This window comes from Physella acuta, unplaced genomic scaffold (genome assembly GCF_028476545.2).
Source record: "Physella acuta isolate Inbredline_101_S28 unplaced genomic scaffold, ASM2847654v3 ptg000017l, whole genome shotgun sequence".
Lineage (NCBI taxonomy): Eukaryota > Metazoa > Mollusca > Gastropoda > Physidae > Physella > Physella acuta.
In genome coordinates this window covers 1,711,928-1,732,055 of record NW_026731537.1, presented here as the reverse complement: position 1 = coordinate 1,732,055, position 20,128 = coordinate 1,711,928, and the positions used below count along the sequence as shown (strand labels likewise).

The 20,128-nt window shown below is 40.7% G+C and overlaps 2 protein-coding genes across 2 annotated transcripts; one reads left to right on the top strand and one right to left on the bottom strand.

Annotated features, from left to right (window-relative positions):
- Nucleotides 1-1,175: 1,175 nt before the first annotated feature.
- On the top strand, nucleotides 1,176-2,233 carry LOC131938770 (transmembrane protein 272-like). Its single transcript, XM_059296933.1, has 3 exons — nucleotides 1,176-1,179; nucleotides 1,467-1,617; nucleotides 1,975-2,233. The coding sequence occupies exons 1-3, from the start codon at nucleotides 1,176-1,178 to the stop codon at nucleotides 2,231-2,233; spliced, it is 414 nt and encodes a 137-aa protein (XP_059152916.1).
- A 3,394-nt stretch (nucleotides 2,234-5,627) lies between these two features.
- LOC131938762 (uncharacterized) lies at nucleotides 5,628-19,526 on the bottom strand. Its single transcript, XM_059296920.1, has 13 exons — nucleotides 17,580-19,526; nucleotides 17,335-17,408; nucleotides 16,770-16,905; nucleotides 16,339-16,505; nucleotides 15,085-15,158; nucleotides 13,926-14,002; nucleotides 12,110-12,339; nucleotides 10,352-10,476; nucleotides 9,435-9,644; nucleotides 9,135-9,217; nucleotides 8,230-8,496; nucleotides 6,275-6,418; nucleotides 5,628-5,780 (listed from the first exon to the last, which is right to left on the bottom strand). The coding sequence occupies exons 1-13, from the start codon at nucleotides 19,524-19,526 to the stop codon at nucleotides 5,634-5,636; spliced, it is 3,681 nt and encodes a 1,226-aa protein (XP_059152903.1). The 3' UTR covers nucleotides 5,628-5,633.
- Nucleotides 19,527-20,128: the final 602 nt, after the last annotated feature.

The window sequence follows — 20,128 nt, the reverse complement described above, 5'->3', positions numbered from 1 at the left end:
ATTAATTAATTAATGGGTAGGTGAGGCTTAATTAATTAATTAATTAATGGGTAGGTGAGGCTTAATTAATTAATTAATTAATGGGTAGGTGAGGCTTAATTAATTAATTAATTAATGGGTAGGTACACGTTAATTAATTAATTAATTAATGGGTAGGTGCAGGTTAATTAATTAATTTATTAATTAATGGGTAGGTGAGGCTTAATTAATTAATTAATGGCATGGGTAGGTGCAGGTTAATTAATTAATTTATTAATTAATGGGTAGGTGAGGCTTAATTAATTAATTAATGGCATGGGTAGGTGCAGGTTAATTAATTAATTAATTAATTAATTAATGACATGGGTAGGTGAGGCTTAATTAATTAATTAATGGCATGGGTAGGTGAGGCTTTATTAATTAATTAATGGGTAGGTGAGGCTTAATTAAGTAATTAATTAATGGCATGGATGGGTGAAGCTTAATTAATTAATTAATGACATGGGTAGGTGAGGCTTAATTAATTAATTAATGGGTAGGTGAGGCTTAATTAATTAATTAATGGGTAGGTGCAGGTTAATTAATTAATTAATGGTATAGGTAGGTGTGGCTTAATTAATTAATTAATGGGTAGGTGAGGCTTAATTAAGTAATTAATTAATGGCATGGATGGGTGAAGCTTAATTAATTAATTATTGGCATGGGTAGGTGAGGCTTAATTAATGAATTAATTAAGTAATGGCATGGGTAGGTAAGGCTTAATTAATTAATTAATTAATTAATGGCATGGGTAGGTGCAGGTTAATTAATTAATGGCATGGGTAGGTAAGGCTTAATTAATAAATTAATGGCATGGGTAGGAGAGTCTTAATTAATTAATTAATAGCATGTGTAGGTGCAGGTTAATTAATTAATGGCATGGGGAGGTGAGGCTTAATTAATAAATTAATGGCATGGGTAGGATCAGGTTAATTAATTAATTAATGGCATGGGTAGGTGAATGCTTAATTAATTAATTAATTGGTAGGTGCAGGTTAATTAATTAATTAATGGCTTGGGTAGGTGCATGTTAATTAATTAATTAATGGCATGGGTTGGTGCAGGTTAATTAGTTAATTTATGGCATAGGTAGGTGCGTGCGTAATTGATTAATAAATGGCATGGGTAGGTGCAGGCTTTATTCATTAATTAATGGCATGGGTAAGTGAAGGCTTAATTAATTAATTAATTAATGGCATGCGTAGGTGCAGGTTTTAATAATTAATACATTAATGGCATAGGTAGGTACAGGCTTAATTAATTAATTAATTAATTAATGGGATGGGCAGGTAAAAGGTTGATTTTTATATTAAATAGTTGTTTGTTGACGATGTATTATTGTACGACACATTATGATCCGCTCACCCCACCCCCAGACGATCACCCTACCCCCATGTTGACCTACTATCTGCCCCACCCCCTAACGAGCACCGTATCCCCACCCCCAGGCGTACAGTACCTAGAAGACTGCCCAGACGAGCACCGTATCCCCATCTTCCTGTTCGCTGGTGGGACCGTCGCCACCCTCAAGACGATACACGTACTCTACTTCAACTACAAGGTCGCCAAACACGCCTCTGATATCTTGATGTCTCGAAGGTAAGGAGACGAGAGCTTGTTGACTCACGGTCTTAGAGTTCCAGAATTGGAATTGGTTAACTTAACACGCTTATGATGTCAGTTCATACCTAAACATTACTGGCGTCCAATTTTGGCCTAATTGTCTTATTGCTACAACAAATCATTTATAAACGGCAATTATTAGTATAAAGCCTATTATTGAACTACAGTGGGAATAATATCAAAACTTTGCCTTATTGCATTGCCTGCTAACAAAAATTTTAAGATTTAATACTCCCCCCCCCCCCCGTCCTAGTTTTAAAAAAACAATGTTTAATACAAAATCATGAACATGCGCAATGTTTGTTTATAATTAAACTAGTTCTAATCCAACAGGGCAGACGACATGATCGACCTCGTGCTGAACGTGTTCCTGTTGGTCTGGCACTTAATGGGATCCTACTGGACCCTGGTCCAGTGGTGGCCCCCCGAGAATGAGCCGCTGTACGACGACCCCAACGAATGGTGTGACCCCACGTGTTACACATGCGCCGTCATTCACGTGGTCGTCGGCTGCTCGCTCATCGTCTGCAAGGCGCTCATACACCTGGGGCTAGCCTTCTGCTACAATTGTACAGGGGTGTTTGAATCGTGAGGCCAGGATCGACAACTCTAGGTGTGTGTTTGTGTGAGAGAGTAAAGAGTGAGGGCAGGACCGTCAACTCTATGGCCGTGTGTGTGTGTGGGGGGGTGTGGTGTGGGTGTGTGTGGGTGTGTGTGTAAATAGTGAGGGCAGGACCGACAACTGTATGGCCGTGTGTGTGTGTGTGTGTGTGCGTGTGTGTGTGTGTGTTTGTAAAATATAGTATAGCCAGGACCGACAACTCTATGGCTCTGTGTGTGTGTGTGTGTGTGTGTGTGTGTGTGTGTGTGTGTGTGTGTGTGTGTGTGTGTGTGTGTGTGTGTGTGTGTGTGTGTGTGTGTGTGTGTGTGTGTGTGTGTGTGTGTGTGTGTGTGTGTGTGTGTGTGTGTGTGTGTGTGTGTGTGTGTGTGTGTGTGTGTGTGTGTGTGTGTGTGTGTGTGTGTGTGTGTGTGTGTGTGTGTGTGTGTGTGTGTGTGTGTGTGTGTGTGTGTGTGTGTGTGTGTGTGTGTGTGTGTGTGTGTGTGTGTGTGTGTGTGTGTGTGTGTGTGTGTGTGTGTGTGTGTGTGTGTGTGTGTGTGTGTGTGTGTGTGTGTGTGTGTGTGTGTGTGTGTGTGTGTGTGTGTGTGTGTGTGTGTGTGTGTGTGTGTGTGTGTGTGTGTGTGTGTGTGTGTGTGTGTGTGTGTGTGTGTGTGTGTGTGTGTGTGTGTGTGTGTGTGTGTGTGTGTGTGTGTGTGTGTGTGTGTGTGTGTGTGTGTGTGTGTGTGTGTGTGTGTGTGTGTGTGTGTGTGTGTGTGTGTGTGTGTGTGTGTGTGTGTGTGTGTGTGTGTGTGTGTGTGTGTGTGTGTGTGTGTGTGTGTGTGTGTGTGTGTGTGTGTGTGTGTGTGTGTGTGTGTGTGTGTGTGTGTGTGTGTGTGTGTGTGTGTGTGTGTGTGTGTGTGTGTGTGTGTGTGTGTGTGTGTGTGTGTGTGTGTGTGTGTGTGTGTGTGTGTGTGTGTGTGTGTGTGTGTGTGTGTGTGTGTGTGTGTGTGTGTGTGTGTGTGTGTGTGTGTGTGTGTGTGTGTGTGTGTGTGTGTGTGTGTGTGTGTGTGTGTGTGTGTGTGTGTGTGTGTGTGTGTGTGTGTGTGTGTGTGTGTGTGTGTGTGTGTGTGTGTGTGTGTGTGTGTGTGTGTGTGTGTGTGTGTGTGTGTGTGTGTGTGTGTGTGTGTGTGTGTGTGTGTGTGTGTGTGTGTGTGTGTGTGTGTGTGTGTGTGTGTGTGTGTGTGTGTGTGTGTGTGTGTGTGTGTGTGTGTGTGTGTGTGTGTGTGTGTGTGTGTGTGTGTGTGTGTGTGTGTGTGTGTGTGTGTGTGTGTGTGTGTGTGTGTGTGTGTGTGTGTGTGTGTGTGTGTGTGTGTGTGTGTGTGTGTGTGTGTGTGTGTGTGTGTGTGTGTGTGTGTGTGTGTGTGTGTGTGTGTGTGTGTGTGTGTGTGTGTGTGTGTGTGTGTGTGTGTGTGTGTGTGTGTGTGTGTGTGTGTGTGTGTGTGTGTGTGTGTGTGTGTGTGTGTGTGTGTGTGTGTGTGTGTGTGTGTGTGTGAATGAGTATGTGTAAATAGTGAGGCCAGGACCGACAACTCTATGGCTGTAAGTGTGTATGTGTGTGTAAATAGTATGGTCAGGATTTTAAAATGTGATATGTGTTTTTAAAATGTGATATATTATGAAGAGGGTAATATTTATGACAAAATTGTAATTTATATGACAACAATGTGATACATAATATATGACAAAAGTGTGGTATATGCTTAAGAAAAGTGTGATCTGTATGACATAAAAAGCATTCGTCCTTGCAGACCATGAGACAGGTGAAGTAGAGTTCATCTGTATCTGTGACCTCGGCATGTGAAGGGATAGTGTGGTCAGCATTATACCAAGCCTTCTATATCACATGTTTCTGCTGTAAGCCTAGAATGTGATATATTTCACACGAATGCAATAAGTTTATAAAATACGTTGTACTGGCTCCTAAACAATAGTAAAGCTGTCAAGGTTTGTGTTGAAGTAAGATTGATTGATTTTAATACAACTTGAATGTTTGCTGTGACGCCGTGCAACGGTACCAGCACATTCCACATTTTTAAATAATTAATACTTGCAATTGTTCTATTGATATCGACTGTCTTTCCTGCTATGTTTTAATTACTTGAAGCGTGATTTATAACAATCGTTAACCACTAATTGTAAATTACTGTGAATAAAATAATGTAAATATACACTGATCTTTAGTCTTTTGATGAATGTACACAACTAGAAGGCAAAAGTTTGAGATTATACAAATGTTTTTTTTTAACTTAAATAGAATAATATTCTAATGTTATTTCCAAACCCTAGCACTTTGTTTTTGGTTGCTGGATTACACTGACACTTTGATGTGTTTACTATTCTTACACACACACACACACACACACACACACACATATATATATATATATATATATATATATATATATATACGTATACATATATACGTATACGTATATATGTATTCGTATACGTATATACGTATATATGTGTGTGGCTTCTACTGTCAATTTTAAAGAGCATATTTTTAAAAATCACATGATGCGTATGTTGCATATTTCTACGGTCCTGTAATTTCATTTCTGAACTCGTCAAATTAAATACAAAGTTGTGTCCCTTGGTCTGTTTTTCCATAATGACTAATGTCAATAATAAACAATTTCACTAATACAGTTGGGATCATTTGTACACAGTTTAGGTCACTAGCTATGTGAACTATCTGTGAAGAGCGAAATATTTAGTTACATTTTTGTTTTTACTGAGTTGCCAAATTTGGCCAGCAATAAATGACTGTTAATATAGACACTGTGTGTTTGGTTAGAAGTTTATAAAAGTTGAGGTTTGACGCCACATAAATAACAAGAGGGTTTTTTTAAAATATATAATTATTATTAAAAAATAAAATTTATAATTTTATTTTCCGCCATGTAAGTGAGGTAGGGTCTGATTTGTGACAAAAAGTCATGACTGTGAGGTCTTTAAATGTGAAACATGTTGGTTATTAGAATGAGGACAGTCAGTTGTAATCATTTTGGAAGATATTTATATTCGGTGTCAACAGCCCCACACTGTACATCTGATGTGAATTAGTGGATTAAAGATTATCCCTGCGGTCTCTTGGCATCTTGGATTAGTGGAGTTGGTGGCATCATGATTCAGTTGATTTCATTGCGGACTAGTTGTGTTAGATGCTAATTCATGCTGGGAACGAAGTCCAGCTGAGTAGTAGATGTTTAGCTTATGCTAATTCATGCTGGGAACGAAGTCCAGCTGAGTAGTAGATGTTTAGCTTGACTGTTCCTGTCCTACGTCTTCATTGTCCTATGTCTTGACTGGTCCTGACCTACGTCATCACTGGCTAGTGTTGCCTCAATACGTTTGACACAGTGGCTCTTTGATTCCTCCAGCGGTGAAACTCTGCTAACGTCTGGGCCTTGAAGGTTTGCCAGGTTTTAACCGTCTCTAGGTCTTGCTTGAGAACCTTCTCGCTCGGCAGTGGAACAATCTGTTGGGGAGATAATTAATGAAACATCTGTAGAAGATGTGAAGAATTTGGTAGGGGAGGTAATTAATAAACAATCTTTAGGGGATGTAAATTTATGAACAATATATAGGGAGGTAATTTATGAACAATTTGGTAGAGGAGGTAAATTAATAAACCATCTGTAGTGGAGGTAAATTAGTGCATAATAAATACCGGAGGTAAATTAATGAGCAATTTGGTAGGGGAGATAAATTAATGAACAACCTGTGGGGGGGGGGGTAAATTAATGAACAAATTAATTGACAATCTATATGGGAGACAAATTAGCGGAAAGACCTACAGAGGAAACAACTCAGGAGACTATTGGTCAATAATTAGTTGACAATGGTTCTCGTAGTTATATCAAAGACCCTCTTAGAGATATTATAACTTCAGTCAGCGGTTCTCACGGCGATAAGTAAAATTTTTGGTAATTAATACGTTAATCAATGGTAACGCATTCCTCAACAGCTCACCTTTTCTCGAATAGTTTTGAGAGTTTCCTCCGTCAGATATTTCTTGAAGAATTTTTTGTTGATCAGCACCACTTCAGCACCATCCGACACCAGACTACAAGAGGTCAACTTTCTCATGCCAGCCAGCACCACCTGATCCAGACCCTGGGGACAGACGTAGACAGAGAGGTGAGAACTGACAGGTAAGAACAGACAGGTAAACTTTCTCATGCCAGCACCTGGTCTAGAACATTGTAGACAGACAGGTAAGAACTGACACCTGGATTAGCCAGCAATGTGTCGTACCTGTATGTTGACACGGGAGACAGAATATCTAATCATCCTGATGTGTCATAACGCATTAATAAGTCTCTTCTTACCACGTCAAGGCTACCCTTAAATCTGCTCGTGCTTGTTGATCTATATTTGATGGTAGTATAATCTTACAGCACTTAATAATGAATCTACCAAGTCTATAATAATAGTTTCGCTGTCTGTCTATCTATCTATCTATCTATCTATCTATCTATCTATCTATCTATCTATCTATCTATCTATCTATCTATCTATCTGTCTGACAAGAACGCTCTAGAGAAAACACAAGCAATTTAAAAACATGCACAGTGAAACGAAAACGAAATATGACGTCGACACATTTAGCACAGAGTAGAAAATAATCTCAAGCCGGATAGTGCACACATTAATATGACGTCATTGATTATCGAGTAAACAAAGGCAATTTTGTCTAATCTAAGTGGTTTGCGTGAAGAGTTTCTTTCATACAATTCTTCGGGTAGGGGCGAAGCCCCACCCCGCGTAAGAACGTCTGAGCCCCCCCCCCCCCCTCGGGGAGGGGGCGGACAATGGAAAAAGTATATAATTATATTTCGTTGAATGGGACGGTAGACATGTTTTTTAGGGGGGTGGGGGGGGGGGGGGGGTGGGGTGTGTGGGGGGGGGGGGGGGTGGGGTGGTTTTAATTTAGACTTTTTCCTCCCCGGAGAGGGGTGGGGGTACTTGAAATTTTCGGTGGCGGGGGTAGAATTTTCGGGGAGGGGGCGGACACTGGAAAAAGTATATAATTATATTTCGTTGAATGGGACGGTAGACATGTTTTTTTTTGGGGGGGGTGGGGGGTGAATGGGACGGTAGACATGTTTTTTTTTGGGGGGGGTGGGGGGTGGGGGGTGGGGTGGTTTTAGTTTAGACTTTTTCCTCCCCGGAGAGGGGTGGGGGTACTTGAAATTTTTGGGGGCGGGGGTAGAATTTTCGGGGAGGGGGCGGACACTGGAAAAAGTATATAATTATATTTCGTTGAATGGGACGGTATACATGTTTTTTGGGGTGTGGGGGGTGGTGTGGGGGGGGGGGTGGGGGTGGTGTGTGTGTGGGTGAGGGGTGGTGTGTGTGGGGGTGTGGGGTGGGTGGGGGTGTGTGGGGGGGTGGTTTTAGTTTAGAGAAAAGAGACAGCACTATCAGCCTAGCGCCCGGTGTATCCTTCCTCAACGGGCCATTTTTCTCGTGTAGTTAGAATAGTCTATAGAGGCTGATAATAGTTGATCTACAGACAGTGGCGTAGGCAGGGGGGTTAGGGGGGTCATAACCCCCTCCCCCCATAGACCCCTCGATATATATATAAAGTATGAGCGGGGGTGCAAATCGAAAATTTGAGGGGGGGGGGGTGCAAATCAAAAGTCTGAGGGGGGGGTGCAAATCGAAAGTTTGTCCCCGGGTAAAAATTGGAACCCCCTCCCCCCTTGAGACGATCCTGGCTACGCCACTGTCTACAGAAGTGATCACAAAAGTGATTTATAAGAGTCAGTTCACAGAAGCTGATTAATAAAAGTTGCAATAGTTGATTTACAGAAATTGATTTTAAAAGTTGACTTACAAAAGTTGATTTTTAAAATGTTGATTTACAGAGGTTGATTTTATAAAGTTAATTCACAAAAGTTGATTCTAAAAAGTTAACTTACAAAGGTGGCACCAGACTCAAGTCTCGCCACTTCTATGAAAACCTTCCTGGATTTTCTCTGACGCTGACTCTGCGTCCCCACCCCCAGCTGTGGCAGTGCCGGGGGGTGGAGGCCGTAGGACTGGCGTTTGGGCTTGTAGAGGGGGGAGATGGGGGGCAGCTGGAGGCTGGTGGGGGAGGTTCCAGACGGCGTGCCTGGGGGTCGCGCCTCTACCTGTGGGGACACCCGGGATGTTGACCTGATGTCTCCGTGCATCTCTCTGCTCGGCTGAAAACAAACGAAATTTTTAAAGAGGATTATTTTTTATAGTCAGAATCTCAGATATTAAATTCTATCATAAATATAAAACTAGCTGTTGACTTTAGGTCAAGTTTAAGTTCCCTTTCAAACCTGACGGTCAATGCGGCAGGTAAAGCAGAGTTCACCTTTTTGTGACCTGGGCATATAAAGGGATACTGTGGTCAGCAACATGCCCTAGCAAGGTGCCCATTAGAGGTAGGCGGACTCATGAAAGTCTTATGGACTTAATTCCGGATTCGAACTCAAGATTTTTGGGTTAGCAGAAGTATGCTCCACCTTTCGATCATGCCGTCCTATATATGCTGATATGCTACCGTAAAAAGGTGTAGAACGAACATGCTTCGATTGAAAGGTCTAAGGCAGATATATTTTAGTTGTAAGCCCAGACATTGGTGATGCTCGTAAATCTTCTACCTACACATTTTCTGCGTATGTATTTTAACTACATAAGTAGTGTGCTGCAGGTATGCTACAGGTGTGTTATAAATATGTTACAAGTGTGCTACAGGTGTGCTGCAGGTGTGTTACAGTTGTGCTATAGGTGTATTACAGGTATGATACATGTGTATTACAGGTGTGCTACAATTGCACTTCAGGTGACCCACCTTGGTGTGTATGGACGGCAGAACGTGACGTCTGAAATAAAGCTCTTCAATCTCCAATTGATGCTGTGACCTTGACATAGAGACTGAAATAAGCACATGCTATTAAGAATGTTGTCAACGTTTTCAAATAACGACATAGATCTACCTCCGATGGTTTCTTTTTTAAATGGTAATTGGCACCTCACGACCAAAAGTTTACCTCACGTGGTATCTCACTTAAAGGTATGACTACCCTGGTGTCATAGTTATCTGCCTGGCATAGGGCCGTCTACTCACCCTGTTATGTGGCCGTCTACTCACCTTTCTCTTCCGTCCTATCTGAGAGCAGATGTATCGTGGCCACAAGGTCACGTGGTCTCTGGACAATTCCTTGTCGTCTGACACGAGTTGTGGTTCTTCCTGTAGCAGTGTGACTAAGTGATGGGTTACTTCCCTTGATGTTAGTTGCACGGTTGCCGCCCTTGGTGTAGATGGTCGAGAAACCAGAAGCCAGTGGAGCCAGACTGACGGCTGATGGGTGGGGGTGTGGTGGGAGGGGGGTGGGGTGGGAGGAGGGTTAAAAATCATTAATTACATTATTTTAGTTCCATCAACAACTGTCTAATTAAATCAGCCGGGTGTGCCTCATTAAGCAATGTCTATTTATAAAACAATGACGCAATTTAAAGCTCATCAATTATTTCATTTAGGACAGTTTCTTAAAATAGCCTTCATAAACCACAATTATTGGCTAACGTTTATAACGAATAATTGTTAAATTGATGCTTTTATAATTAGCACCAAAAAACTTTCTTGTGAGTGAAGTAAATGTGGATTTCTAAGACGAATTGATTGAACATTTGTTTGTTTAAGTTTAATGGACAGTTTTTTAGAGTGAAAAAAATTAAATGAACCCAATTTGAATCCAGCTACATTAAATGACAGGTATTTAAATGATTTTGTAGAAATTTTAAGTAATGTACTGGGCGACTTTGTGGAAAACTGGTCGTTGACGTACCGAATGATTTGTAAAGTGAATTATATGAGCTTAATGATGTTGGTAGTAAAGGAGATTCGGTGTGTCGAATGATGCGCTAAAAGAAGTGATTTTGGTGTATCGAATGATGCTCTAGAAAAGTGTTTTTTATGTGTCAGATTATTATCTAGAAAAGTGTTTTTAATGTGTCGCATAACGATCTAGAAAAGCAGTTTTAATGTAACCAATGTGGGCAGCTTACATTGAGGAGTCTCCACCGTCTTGTCCGGCTGATTGTAAAGAGCCTTGAGGATCTTGCAGGAGCCTGAGACGATCACAAAGATCCAGTCACTCTTACAGCTGTCACGGCAGAGTGTCACACCTCGTCTGAAATAGTGTCATCATGTTTATGTCAGTGTCATCATGTTTATCTCAGTGTCATCATGTTTATATGTCAGTGCCATCATGTTTAATTCAGTGTCGTCATGTTTATATGTCAGTGTCATCACTTATGTGTCAGTGTCATTACATATGTGTTAGTTTAATCACATCTGGCAGTGTTAAATGGCCACCAATAGTGTCTGCATTTCCATTTGTCACTGTCAGAATTTCCATTTGTCAGAGGGACCATAATTGTTGGTTGATTTTTGGTCATGGTTTGGGTTTTGTCATGGTTTGGGTTTTATCAAGGTTTGGGTTTTGTCATGGTTTGAAGACGCACTGTTTAAAGATGTGTTAGATTGGGTTAAAAAACTGGAGGCACTATATCATATGCGCCAGCTTTTTTTTTTCTTGTGGGGTACCTCACAATATCATGTGAACCATTTTGTTATATCTTGTGAGGTAGGTTACGTTAAGTTTGAGAAAATCATGATGTGTGTTTTGATAAAGATATTTAAAACAGTTGCTAAAGATATTTAAAACAGTTGCTAAAGATGTTTAAAACAGTTGCTAAAGATATTTAAAACAGTTGCTAAAGATATTTAAACAAGTTGCTTATCGGTAAATTTTAGTGCGCTCGTTCTAGTATTTCTTTTGATAACTTATCTTTTAAAATGCTCCGTTTTTCTGTGTAAATTTAATTTAGCTTAAACTAACTTTCGTCCATTAGAATGATTTTGATAACAAAACCAAAAGCATTAGAAGAGGTTTGTATAAATTTGAAATTGAAAGAACAATTAGCAATAACAGCAGATTTGGTCGGTGGAAAAATACAAAGACATTTTGAAGCAAAGGAAGGAGATAGGACAATGCGAAAACTTTTCTTTGACGGAGCAAATTTCGGTAAGGACGTGAAATGTTTTCTACACTTAACATTTTCTAGTTCGGTGCAGCCAGTCGCTACACTTTTGTCTTGAGCCAGTGCAGCAAATCAACAACTTTTGACCGGATGTTCTATGCACACTCACCCAACCGGCATCCGTTAAGTGGTTGACCTGGTTCCAGAACGCGGTTAATGATGCCGTAACGGGATTGTTGGGGTCGTGTTAAGTGATTTCACGGCTCAGTCGCTGATTGGATACTCACAACAAAACACGTGAGCAAATATCCAATCAGGTGGAGCCATTAATCTGATCGTTGCGGAACAACAGCATCGGTGAAGGTCGTTTTATTTTGGGAAGTCATTTGTTGATGGTAGGTGTAGTCGAGATGGGGTGTAAGTGTTGTTGTTGGGGTATTATTTGTCTATATACGTTGTGTGGTAGTTGTGATAGGTGTAGTCGAGATAGGTGTAAGTGTTGTTGTGGTATTATTTGTCTGTACGTTGTGTGGTTGTTGTGGTCGAATATATGTAAATATTGTGTTGTAGTTGTCGTCGTACACTCGAATGTCATTGGTTATGTTCCTGTACACAGTAGTGGTGTATGTCGATGATGTACACTCGGATGTCATTTGTTATGTTCCTGTACACAGTAGTGGTGTATGTCGATGATGTACACTCGAATGTCATTGTTTATGTTGCTGTAGTGGTGTGTGTTAACCTTTGACACCGACACACGTGCTACACAAAGCTACACACCTGACGTAGGTGAAGGCGCAGATCTTGGGGTTGTCCTGAGGCAGCTGGTTGACAGGCCAACCCTGCAGCAGGTCAACGCCCTTGAGGAAGGCGATGTGCTCCGCCTCCCGACCTTTGACCCCGCGCATGAAGATGTCGATGAAGTCCTCACGTTCAATCCAGATCAACTCAACTTCCTCCCGACACGTCACGGTGGCTGATCTCAAGGCCATGTTCAGAATCGCCAGCTCCTGGGGGGGGGGGGGGGGGGTGGGGGGGAGGGCAGACGTCAGGAATTAAAGAAACCATTCAGAGAAACTTACGTCAACAATACGTCACAGCAATTAAGGGTTCCATTAAGACGTACAATACGTCACAGCAATTAGGGGTTCCATTAAGACGTACAATACGTCACAGCAATTAGGGGTTCCATTAAGACGTACAATACGTCACAGCAATTAGGGGTTCCATTAAGACGTACAATACGTCACAGCAATTAGGGGTTCCATTAAGACGTACAATACGTCACAGCAATTAGGGGTTCCATTAAGACGTACAATAAAGCCAATCGGCCAGTGACAACGACTTTAGCACTAACGTCTTTTGATTACTTTAAAACACAAACAATGAAAACATTAAACTGTTTACTCCGTGGCTAAAATAGTCCATCAAATTTTACAATTGATGCCAGAAATAAAATTAATTGTTTGTTTATAATTGACGTATTTTAACAGTATTCGTTTAATAATATCATCTCAAAAATGGTATAACTCCAATCGTGCATAAACTGAACTGTATGAAAGAGACATTTAAAATGACTTGATAACAACGAAGTTAAGTCAGCATTAGTAAACTGATGAATGACAAAGAAGTCAGCATTTAGTAAACTCATGAATGACAAAGAAGTCAGCATTTAGTAAACTGATGAATGACAAAGAAGTCAGCATTTAGTAAACTCATGAATGACAAAGAAGTCAGCATTTAGTAAACTGATGAATGACAAAGATGTCAGCATTTAGTAAACTGATGAATGACAAAGAAGTCAGCATTAGTAAACTGATGAATGACAAAAGTCAGCATTAGTAAACTGATGAATGACAAAAAAGTCAGCATTAGTAAACTGATGAATGACAAAGAAGTCAGCATTTAGTAAACTCATGAATGACAAAGAAGTCAGCATTTAGTAAACTGATGAATGACAAAGAAGTCAGCATTTAGTAAACTCATAAATGACAAAGAAGTCAGCATTTAGTAAACTGATGAATGACAAAGATGTCAGCATTTAGTAAACTGATGAATGACAAAGAAGTCAGCATTAGTAAACTGATGAATGACAAAAGTCAGCATTAGTAAACTGATGAATGACAAAAAAGTCAGCATTAGCAAACTGATGAATGGCAAAGAAGTCAGCATTAGTAAACTGATGAATGACAAAAAAGTCAGCATTAGTAAACTGATGAATGACAAAAAAGTCAGCATTAGTAAACTGATGAATGGCAAAGAAGTCAGCATTAGTAAACCGATGAATGACAAAGAACTTGTCGCGAAAGTGACGTTGAGTGACGTGTTTACTGAATGCAAGATGTATCGAAATAAAAGATTTGTTTCTAATGGCAGGTAATTTTACTGATCACAAAATGTTGAATTAGTATAGCCATTGTTTACCTAAGTGTTTTGATAATTTAAAACATTTGAAGATTAGAAGTTAATTAGGCTTGGTTCGGTGCTTTCCCTCTCTTATCGACGTATGATTTACGACTTATGACTTAAGATAAATGACTTATGACTAACGACTAGTAACTTATGACTAATGACTTACGACTTAATAAAAACTTACCCCAAAGCTGTTTCCTTTTCCCAAAACATTGGTGGTTAGTACGTGGTTAGCATTGAGATCCATCTCAGTCACGACAGCTGATAAAATATACGAGTGTCTCAGTCAACAATCAAGACATACGAGTGTCTCAGTCAACAATCAAGACATACGAGTGTCTCAGTCAACAAACAAAACATACGTGTGTCTCAGTCAACAAACAAGACATACGAGTGTCTCAGTCAACAATCAAGACATACGAGTGTCTCAGTCAACAATCAAGACATACGAGTGTCTCAGTCAACAAACAAAACATACGAGTGTCTCAGTCAACAAACAAAACATACGAGTGTCTCAGTCAACAAACAAAACATACGAGTGTCTCAGTCAACAAACGAAACATACGAGTGTCTCAGTCAACAAACAAGACATACGAGTGTCTCAGTCAACAAACGAAACATACGAGTGTCTCAGTCAACAAACAAAATATACGAGTGTCTCAGTCAACTTTTAGGAAAGATGGGTCCCATTAATTTTGGATGTATAAGCTATTCGTAAATGTGCGTTAAGGTTTATAAAGTATACATAAACCAAATTTACTAAATAATGTATACACTATTTATAAAACAGGACTTGCTAAATGATTTATAAACTAATCATGACACTGAACTTTCTCCATCAAACTATCCCCAACATTGCCATACCAGTTAACCTGAGAAGTGTAAAGAATTGAACATGAAACGAAATGCTGAAACGACGTTCAAAGCTTCGCGGATTGCCGAGTTACCTCCCCTGATACAAGATGAAATGTTTAGCCAAGTTGTCAGTGTACACAACAAAAGGGAAATTACTCTCAGCGGTATAGACACGATAAAAACACAGGCTATTTACTGGTCTGTTGCACTCTCGTAATCAAACGTACATCGGCGTTACATGTTTTATTCATGTTAGAAAATATATTGAAAGTTTCTTGTAAGTCAATATATCAGAAAGTTTATCTATCAAAGGAAATGGTATCAGCTTATAGAATATAGACCATACCTATACAGATCACGTGACCGTACCTAATCAAATCACGTGACCATACCTATACAGATCACGTGACCGTACCAACACAAACCACGTGACCGTATCTATATAAATCACGTGACCGTACCCCCACGAGTCACATGACCACACTCACCACAGCCAGAGATGATGAAGTAGAAGTTCTCAGCTCTGTGACCTTGTCTAATGATGACACGACCAGGTTCAAACCTAGGGACAACAGGTGGCGATAAGGTTTAGGTTTAACAGGTGTAACAGATGGCGGTTAGGTTTAGGTTTAACAAGTGTAACAAACATTACTTAACCCCACCCCCACCCCCGCTTGCACTCCACCCTCACTCTTCCCCCACCCCCCCCCCCCCCCCCCACACACACACACACATCCAGCAGTCGTTTAATCTACCCTGACCAGTGGAAGAGCTTTGAGAAAGGCATTATCCCCGACACATATCTCTAGATTAATTATGCCAAAACCTCATTAGTTAATTAAGAAGCGAACCGACTGTCCACAATCATCGAATCAAGAAATAATTAATCCATATATAAAAACTGTTAAATTAATAATCAAACGGGAGTTGAAGCCTTTCTATTAGTTTCCTGTTCAGGAAGCCGGTATTTATCGATTTCCAGCCTCGCTCTAAAGTCTATTTTACAATGTTTTAATAAAAAAATAGTTTTTTTTCTAGTTCACAATATTTAAATAGATTTTTTTTGTAAGTTTATTTTTAAAATCGAATGGTATCAAAATATTAGTTAAAAACCAAAATATTTACTAAATAATTATTTACTAAATAATGAATATTTAATAAATTTTAATAGCAAAATAACTTTTTCTAAACATCTCATTCTGATCGATAATCATATAAAAATCAAGCCATTGGTGATAAATTTTGTTTATCAACATTCTGAAAGGGCAATTAACTTCAGACATTCGTTATTCAACTCCACATAATACGACTTTTTAATCCTAAGAGCTATATACAACCATTTACTTTGGTCACTTTATCTGTGTCTATGTATCTTTCTGTGGGTGGGTGTGTAATCAACTTGACTCAATCAGTCAGATGAGTTTTGTTGACGGATGGTTTTACACATAGAAGCCGATCGTGCACGGTTAGAAGGGGCAGATAATTGTCCTTTAAAGCAAGTTTTTCAAAGAACTAAAAGGAAAATACATCAACTGAGATATTCAGACGACCAGGACTAAGATTCCAACAACTTACTTCTCGTAGGTGCAGACCTCGGATCATTGACCACATTGACCACATTGACTACATTGACCACATTGACCACATTGACCACATTGACCACATTGACCACATTGACCACATTGACCACATTGACCACATTGACCACATTGACCACATTGACCACATTGACCACAACTTACCTCTCGTAGGTACAGACTCGTATCATTGACTCCTGTATACGGATGGGAAACTCTGAAAACGAGGGCGCCACCTGCTTGAAACATATCCTGGCTGTATGGATGTGACCGTCCGTTCTTTGACTTGCCGGCAACCGGAGAATCTCCTTTGTTTCCTCTGTGATGGTGGACTGCAGGAGCAGACGATAATCACGATGTAATAAGAATATATATATATATATATATATATATATATATATATATATATATATATATATATATATATATATATATATATATGTGTGTGTGTGTGTGTGTGTGTGTATATATATATATATATATATATATATATATATATATATATATATATATATATATATATATATATATAAATATATATATATGTATATATATTTTTATATTATGTTAATAATAATCACATGTGTGTAACCTACTTCGTTTTTCGCTTTGAAGACTTGTGGGTCGAAGGTCAAGGCACCACTGTCGTAATTAAGACGAGAAATGCCCAGAACCTCGTCATAGACCACTGTCCAGGACAGGAAGTTGTAGCTGTCCACTTCCGGTTTTTGCCTGGTTAGAGTTTTAGTTGATACAGTAGGTCGTTATTTGACTACACCTGTGTTTGGTGGGACTCTACACTAGGTAGTTATTCGACTACAGCTGAGTTTGCTGGGGCTCTACAGAAGGTCGTTATTCGACTACAGCTGAGGTTGGTGCGACTATAGTTTGCTAAAGATTCTAGTGAGGTTTGGGACTCTAATACAAAAGTGTATTTTACTAAAGCTGTCAAAAATGTAAGCAAAATGATTTAGTTAGTGTACTGACATCGTTTTTTTTTTAAATTTGTGTTCAGTTGAAATGGATACTAGCACACACAAAGTGTTTTTCAACCAATCAGAAGTCAACCAATCAGAAGTCTACTCACGGCTTTAAATATTTCAACCAATCAGAAGTCTACTCACGACTTTAAATATTTCAACCAATCAGACGTCTACTTACGGCTTTATTCCAACAGCTCTCAACAAGATTATCGTCAGGCGAGCGGCGTGACGGAAAATGGCCAGAAAATCTTTCTGAGGGAAAAGGAAACACTAAAGCAATAAAGATATATCACCCCAAAATGTAATGTGGCGCATACTTAAAGACATTTCAAAAGTAAAACTTAATGAATAATGGAAATTGTGTTCTAAATGTTTGAGGTCGTGATACTCGCCGATACTAAATAAAGATTGGGCGTGTCTCACCTTTTCTTCAAACTGTTGTTGTGTGCTGGCCAGGTAGGCGTTGACCTCATCTTGAAGCTCCTCCTTGGTCTTGCTTTTCCCCAACACATCCGGCCTAGAGGACGCCCGTCCCCGGGCCCACCGCCACTGCATCAGTCGCTCCGTCAGGGTATCTCCGAGAGAAGCTCTCCGCTCCGCCACAGAGTTGAGCTTTAAGCTCGAGTTCAGCATACCTTCAGGTTTCGACATGACCTCAGAAGACTCGGTTACTGTGTCTGTAGGTTTGTCTGTTGCCTTGACGGCCGCGTCGCGTTGTTTGGGAGAGCCAATGAAGTGAGCTTCAATCTTGGACAGTTTAGAAAGGATTCGTTTGACGTTTCTCTGCTCGAAATGCTTCACGGCCTCTGGGGAATGTTTTTGTTTCGCCACTTCCTGTTTTCTGTATCCGTCTTCTCTCGTGTCTCGGGTTAAGACCTTTGTTTTGGAAGCGACGCTAGAGTTTGGGTTTAGAAATTTTAATTTTTTTCTCTGAAGTTTGGAAGAATCCGGATCTTCGAAATACACAATGTTCTCCGCGGAAGATTCGCGGCTTAATTTCATGCGCTCTTGCTCCAAGAGAAATGCTGCCAAAAGCTGCTGATAAATTGTGTCGTAGTAACTGGTTCTGTCTTGTAAGGTTGTTGGGTTCAAACCCATTTCGTCTTCCGCCGGCGTCAACTTCAGTTCGTCGGTATTTCCTGCATGGGTTGTCTTCTCCTGGGATGAGTTACCTGCCGCTGTGGTCGTCCTCTTGGATTTCCTTGGCCTGATTTTGTTCCTCCTCTCCGGCGGAATGTCAAGCTCGTTTACGTTGGAGTCAGGAAATGTCCAGTCCCAGGAGTCAGCGTCGCCAATGTCTGACTCGACATCCGGCACCACAACGCCGTTGACGTAGTCGTAGTTGTTGGGGTCGTAGTCGGACAGGGATTTGCTGAGGTCGAGGATCCTGTTGGCGATGGTGATGTGGTCGAGGGAGGTCTCCTGCGGGTCGTCCGTGACGATCTGCACGGCGATCAGCTGTTTCCTGTAGGCCCTCTCTAACTCCTCGTCGTCCATCGCGTCCTGGTCCGTCTCGAACGTCTCGTCGGTTGTGTCGCCGTCGTCGTGATGGTCATCTTCATCGCCGGGCATTGTATTATCATCATCCACCTCTTGACTGTCGCCGCTGCCCTCGTCTTCACTCTCATCACTTTCGTCACTTTCCTCGTCATCTGAATCTGTGTCGTCATAGCTCCCCTCGTCTGCTGTACTGTCCTCATCTCTTGCACTGGGGGTCTCAGTTTGATGGCCAATGTCCTCAGTTTGATGGCCAATGTCCCCACTTTGGGCCTCAGTTTGATGGCCAATGTCCCCACTTTGGGCCTCAGTTTGATGGCCAATGTCCCCACTTTGTACCTCAGTTTGATGACCAATGTCCCCACTTTGGGCCTCAGTTTGATGGCCAATGTCCCCACTTTGTACCTCAGTTTGATGACCAATGTCCCCACTTTGGGCCTCAGTTTGATGACCAATGTTCCCACTTTGGGCCTCAGTTTGATGACCAATGTTCCCACTTTGGGCCTCAGTTTGATGGCCAATGTCCCCACTTTGTACCTCAGTTTGATGGCCAATGTCCCCACTTTGGGCCTCAGTTTGATGGCCAATGTCCCCACTTTGTACCTCAGTTTGATGACCAATGTCCCCACTTTGGGCCTCAGTTTGATGGCCAATGTCCCCACTTTGGGCCTCAGTTTGATGGCCAATGTCCCCACTTTGTACCTCAGTTTGATGACCAATGTCCCCACTTTGGGCCTCAGTTTGACGACCAATATCCCCACTTTGGACATCCGGTTTATCGTCGATGAGACCGTCCCTGTGTGTGTCTAAAGGACCTTGACCATCAGCTTGTAAAGTTGGTGTGTTCAGCCTCTCCCCCGTGTCCTGGTCCATGTCTATGTTCCGGGTGTCCAATACTTTAAGGAGGCGGCTCTAGTTTTTTCTGAAATGTTTTAGTTAGTTTATAAATTACCCTTCAAGCAAAAAATGCCAAAAATACAATGTTCTATTTATTACCTGAAAGTGTTGATGTTTGAGATTACTTTCTTTGAGGATGTCTGACACAGACACCAACAGCACACTGCCGGTCGACTGCAACAACAGCTACTACCACCACAGTTGGTGGAAATGGATTGATCAAATTGTGGTCAGCGTTTCCGTTATTTTTTTACATCTTACCGGGGGATTACTAAATTTTTGGGATTAAGTGAGAATCAGCTAAACTAAAACGTGGGGTCCTGTCTACATTAGCAGACTTAAAATATCTCTTTCTTTAATGATCTTACACTACTCAAGTGCTCGAACTTTAAATCTGAAATCTTTAATTAAATAAACTTAACCTATATCAGGACATTTTAAATTTAAATTGATAATTAAGTGGGTGAAGCAAGATGTAATTATCATTAAAGGCTATCCCAGAATCAGAAGTTAAAGAATGTTCTAATTATCGTATTGATTTAACTTAATGTACTGTGGACTCGACATTCTATTGAGCG

Bases quoted from the DNA above. Each gene is read 5' to 3' on its own strand.
- LOC131938770 (XM_059296933.1), top strand. The intron at 1,618-1,974 runs GTAAGGAGACGA...CTAATCCAACAG, and splicing joins GATATCTTGATGTCTCGAAG to GGCAGACGACATGATCGACC.
- LOC131938762 (XM_059296920.1), bottom strand. From the start codon at position 19,526: ATGGACCAGGACACGGGGGAGAGGCTGAACACACCAACTTTACAAGCT. The intron at 8,497-9,134 runs GTGGGTCACCTG...GTTTGTTTTCAG, and splicing joins TGCCGTCCATACACACCAAG to CCGAGCAGAGAGATGCACGG. The intron at 6,419-8,229 runs GTAAGTTAACTT...GTCTGTCCCCAG, and splicing joins TTGAGTCTGGTGCCACCTTT to GGTCTGGATCAGGTGGTGCT.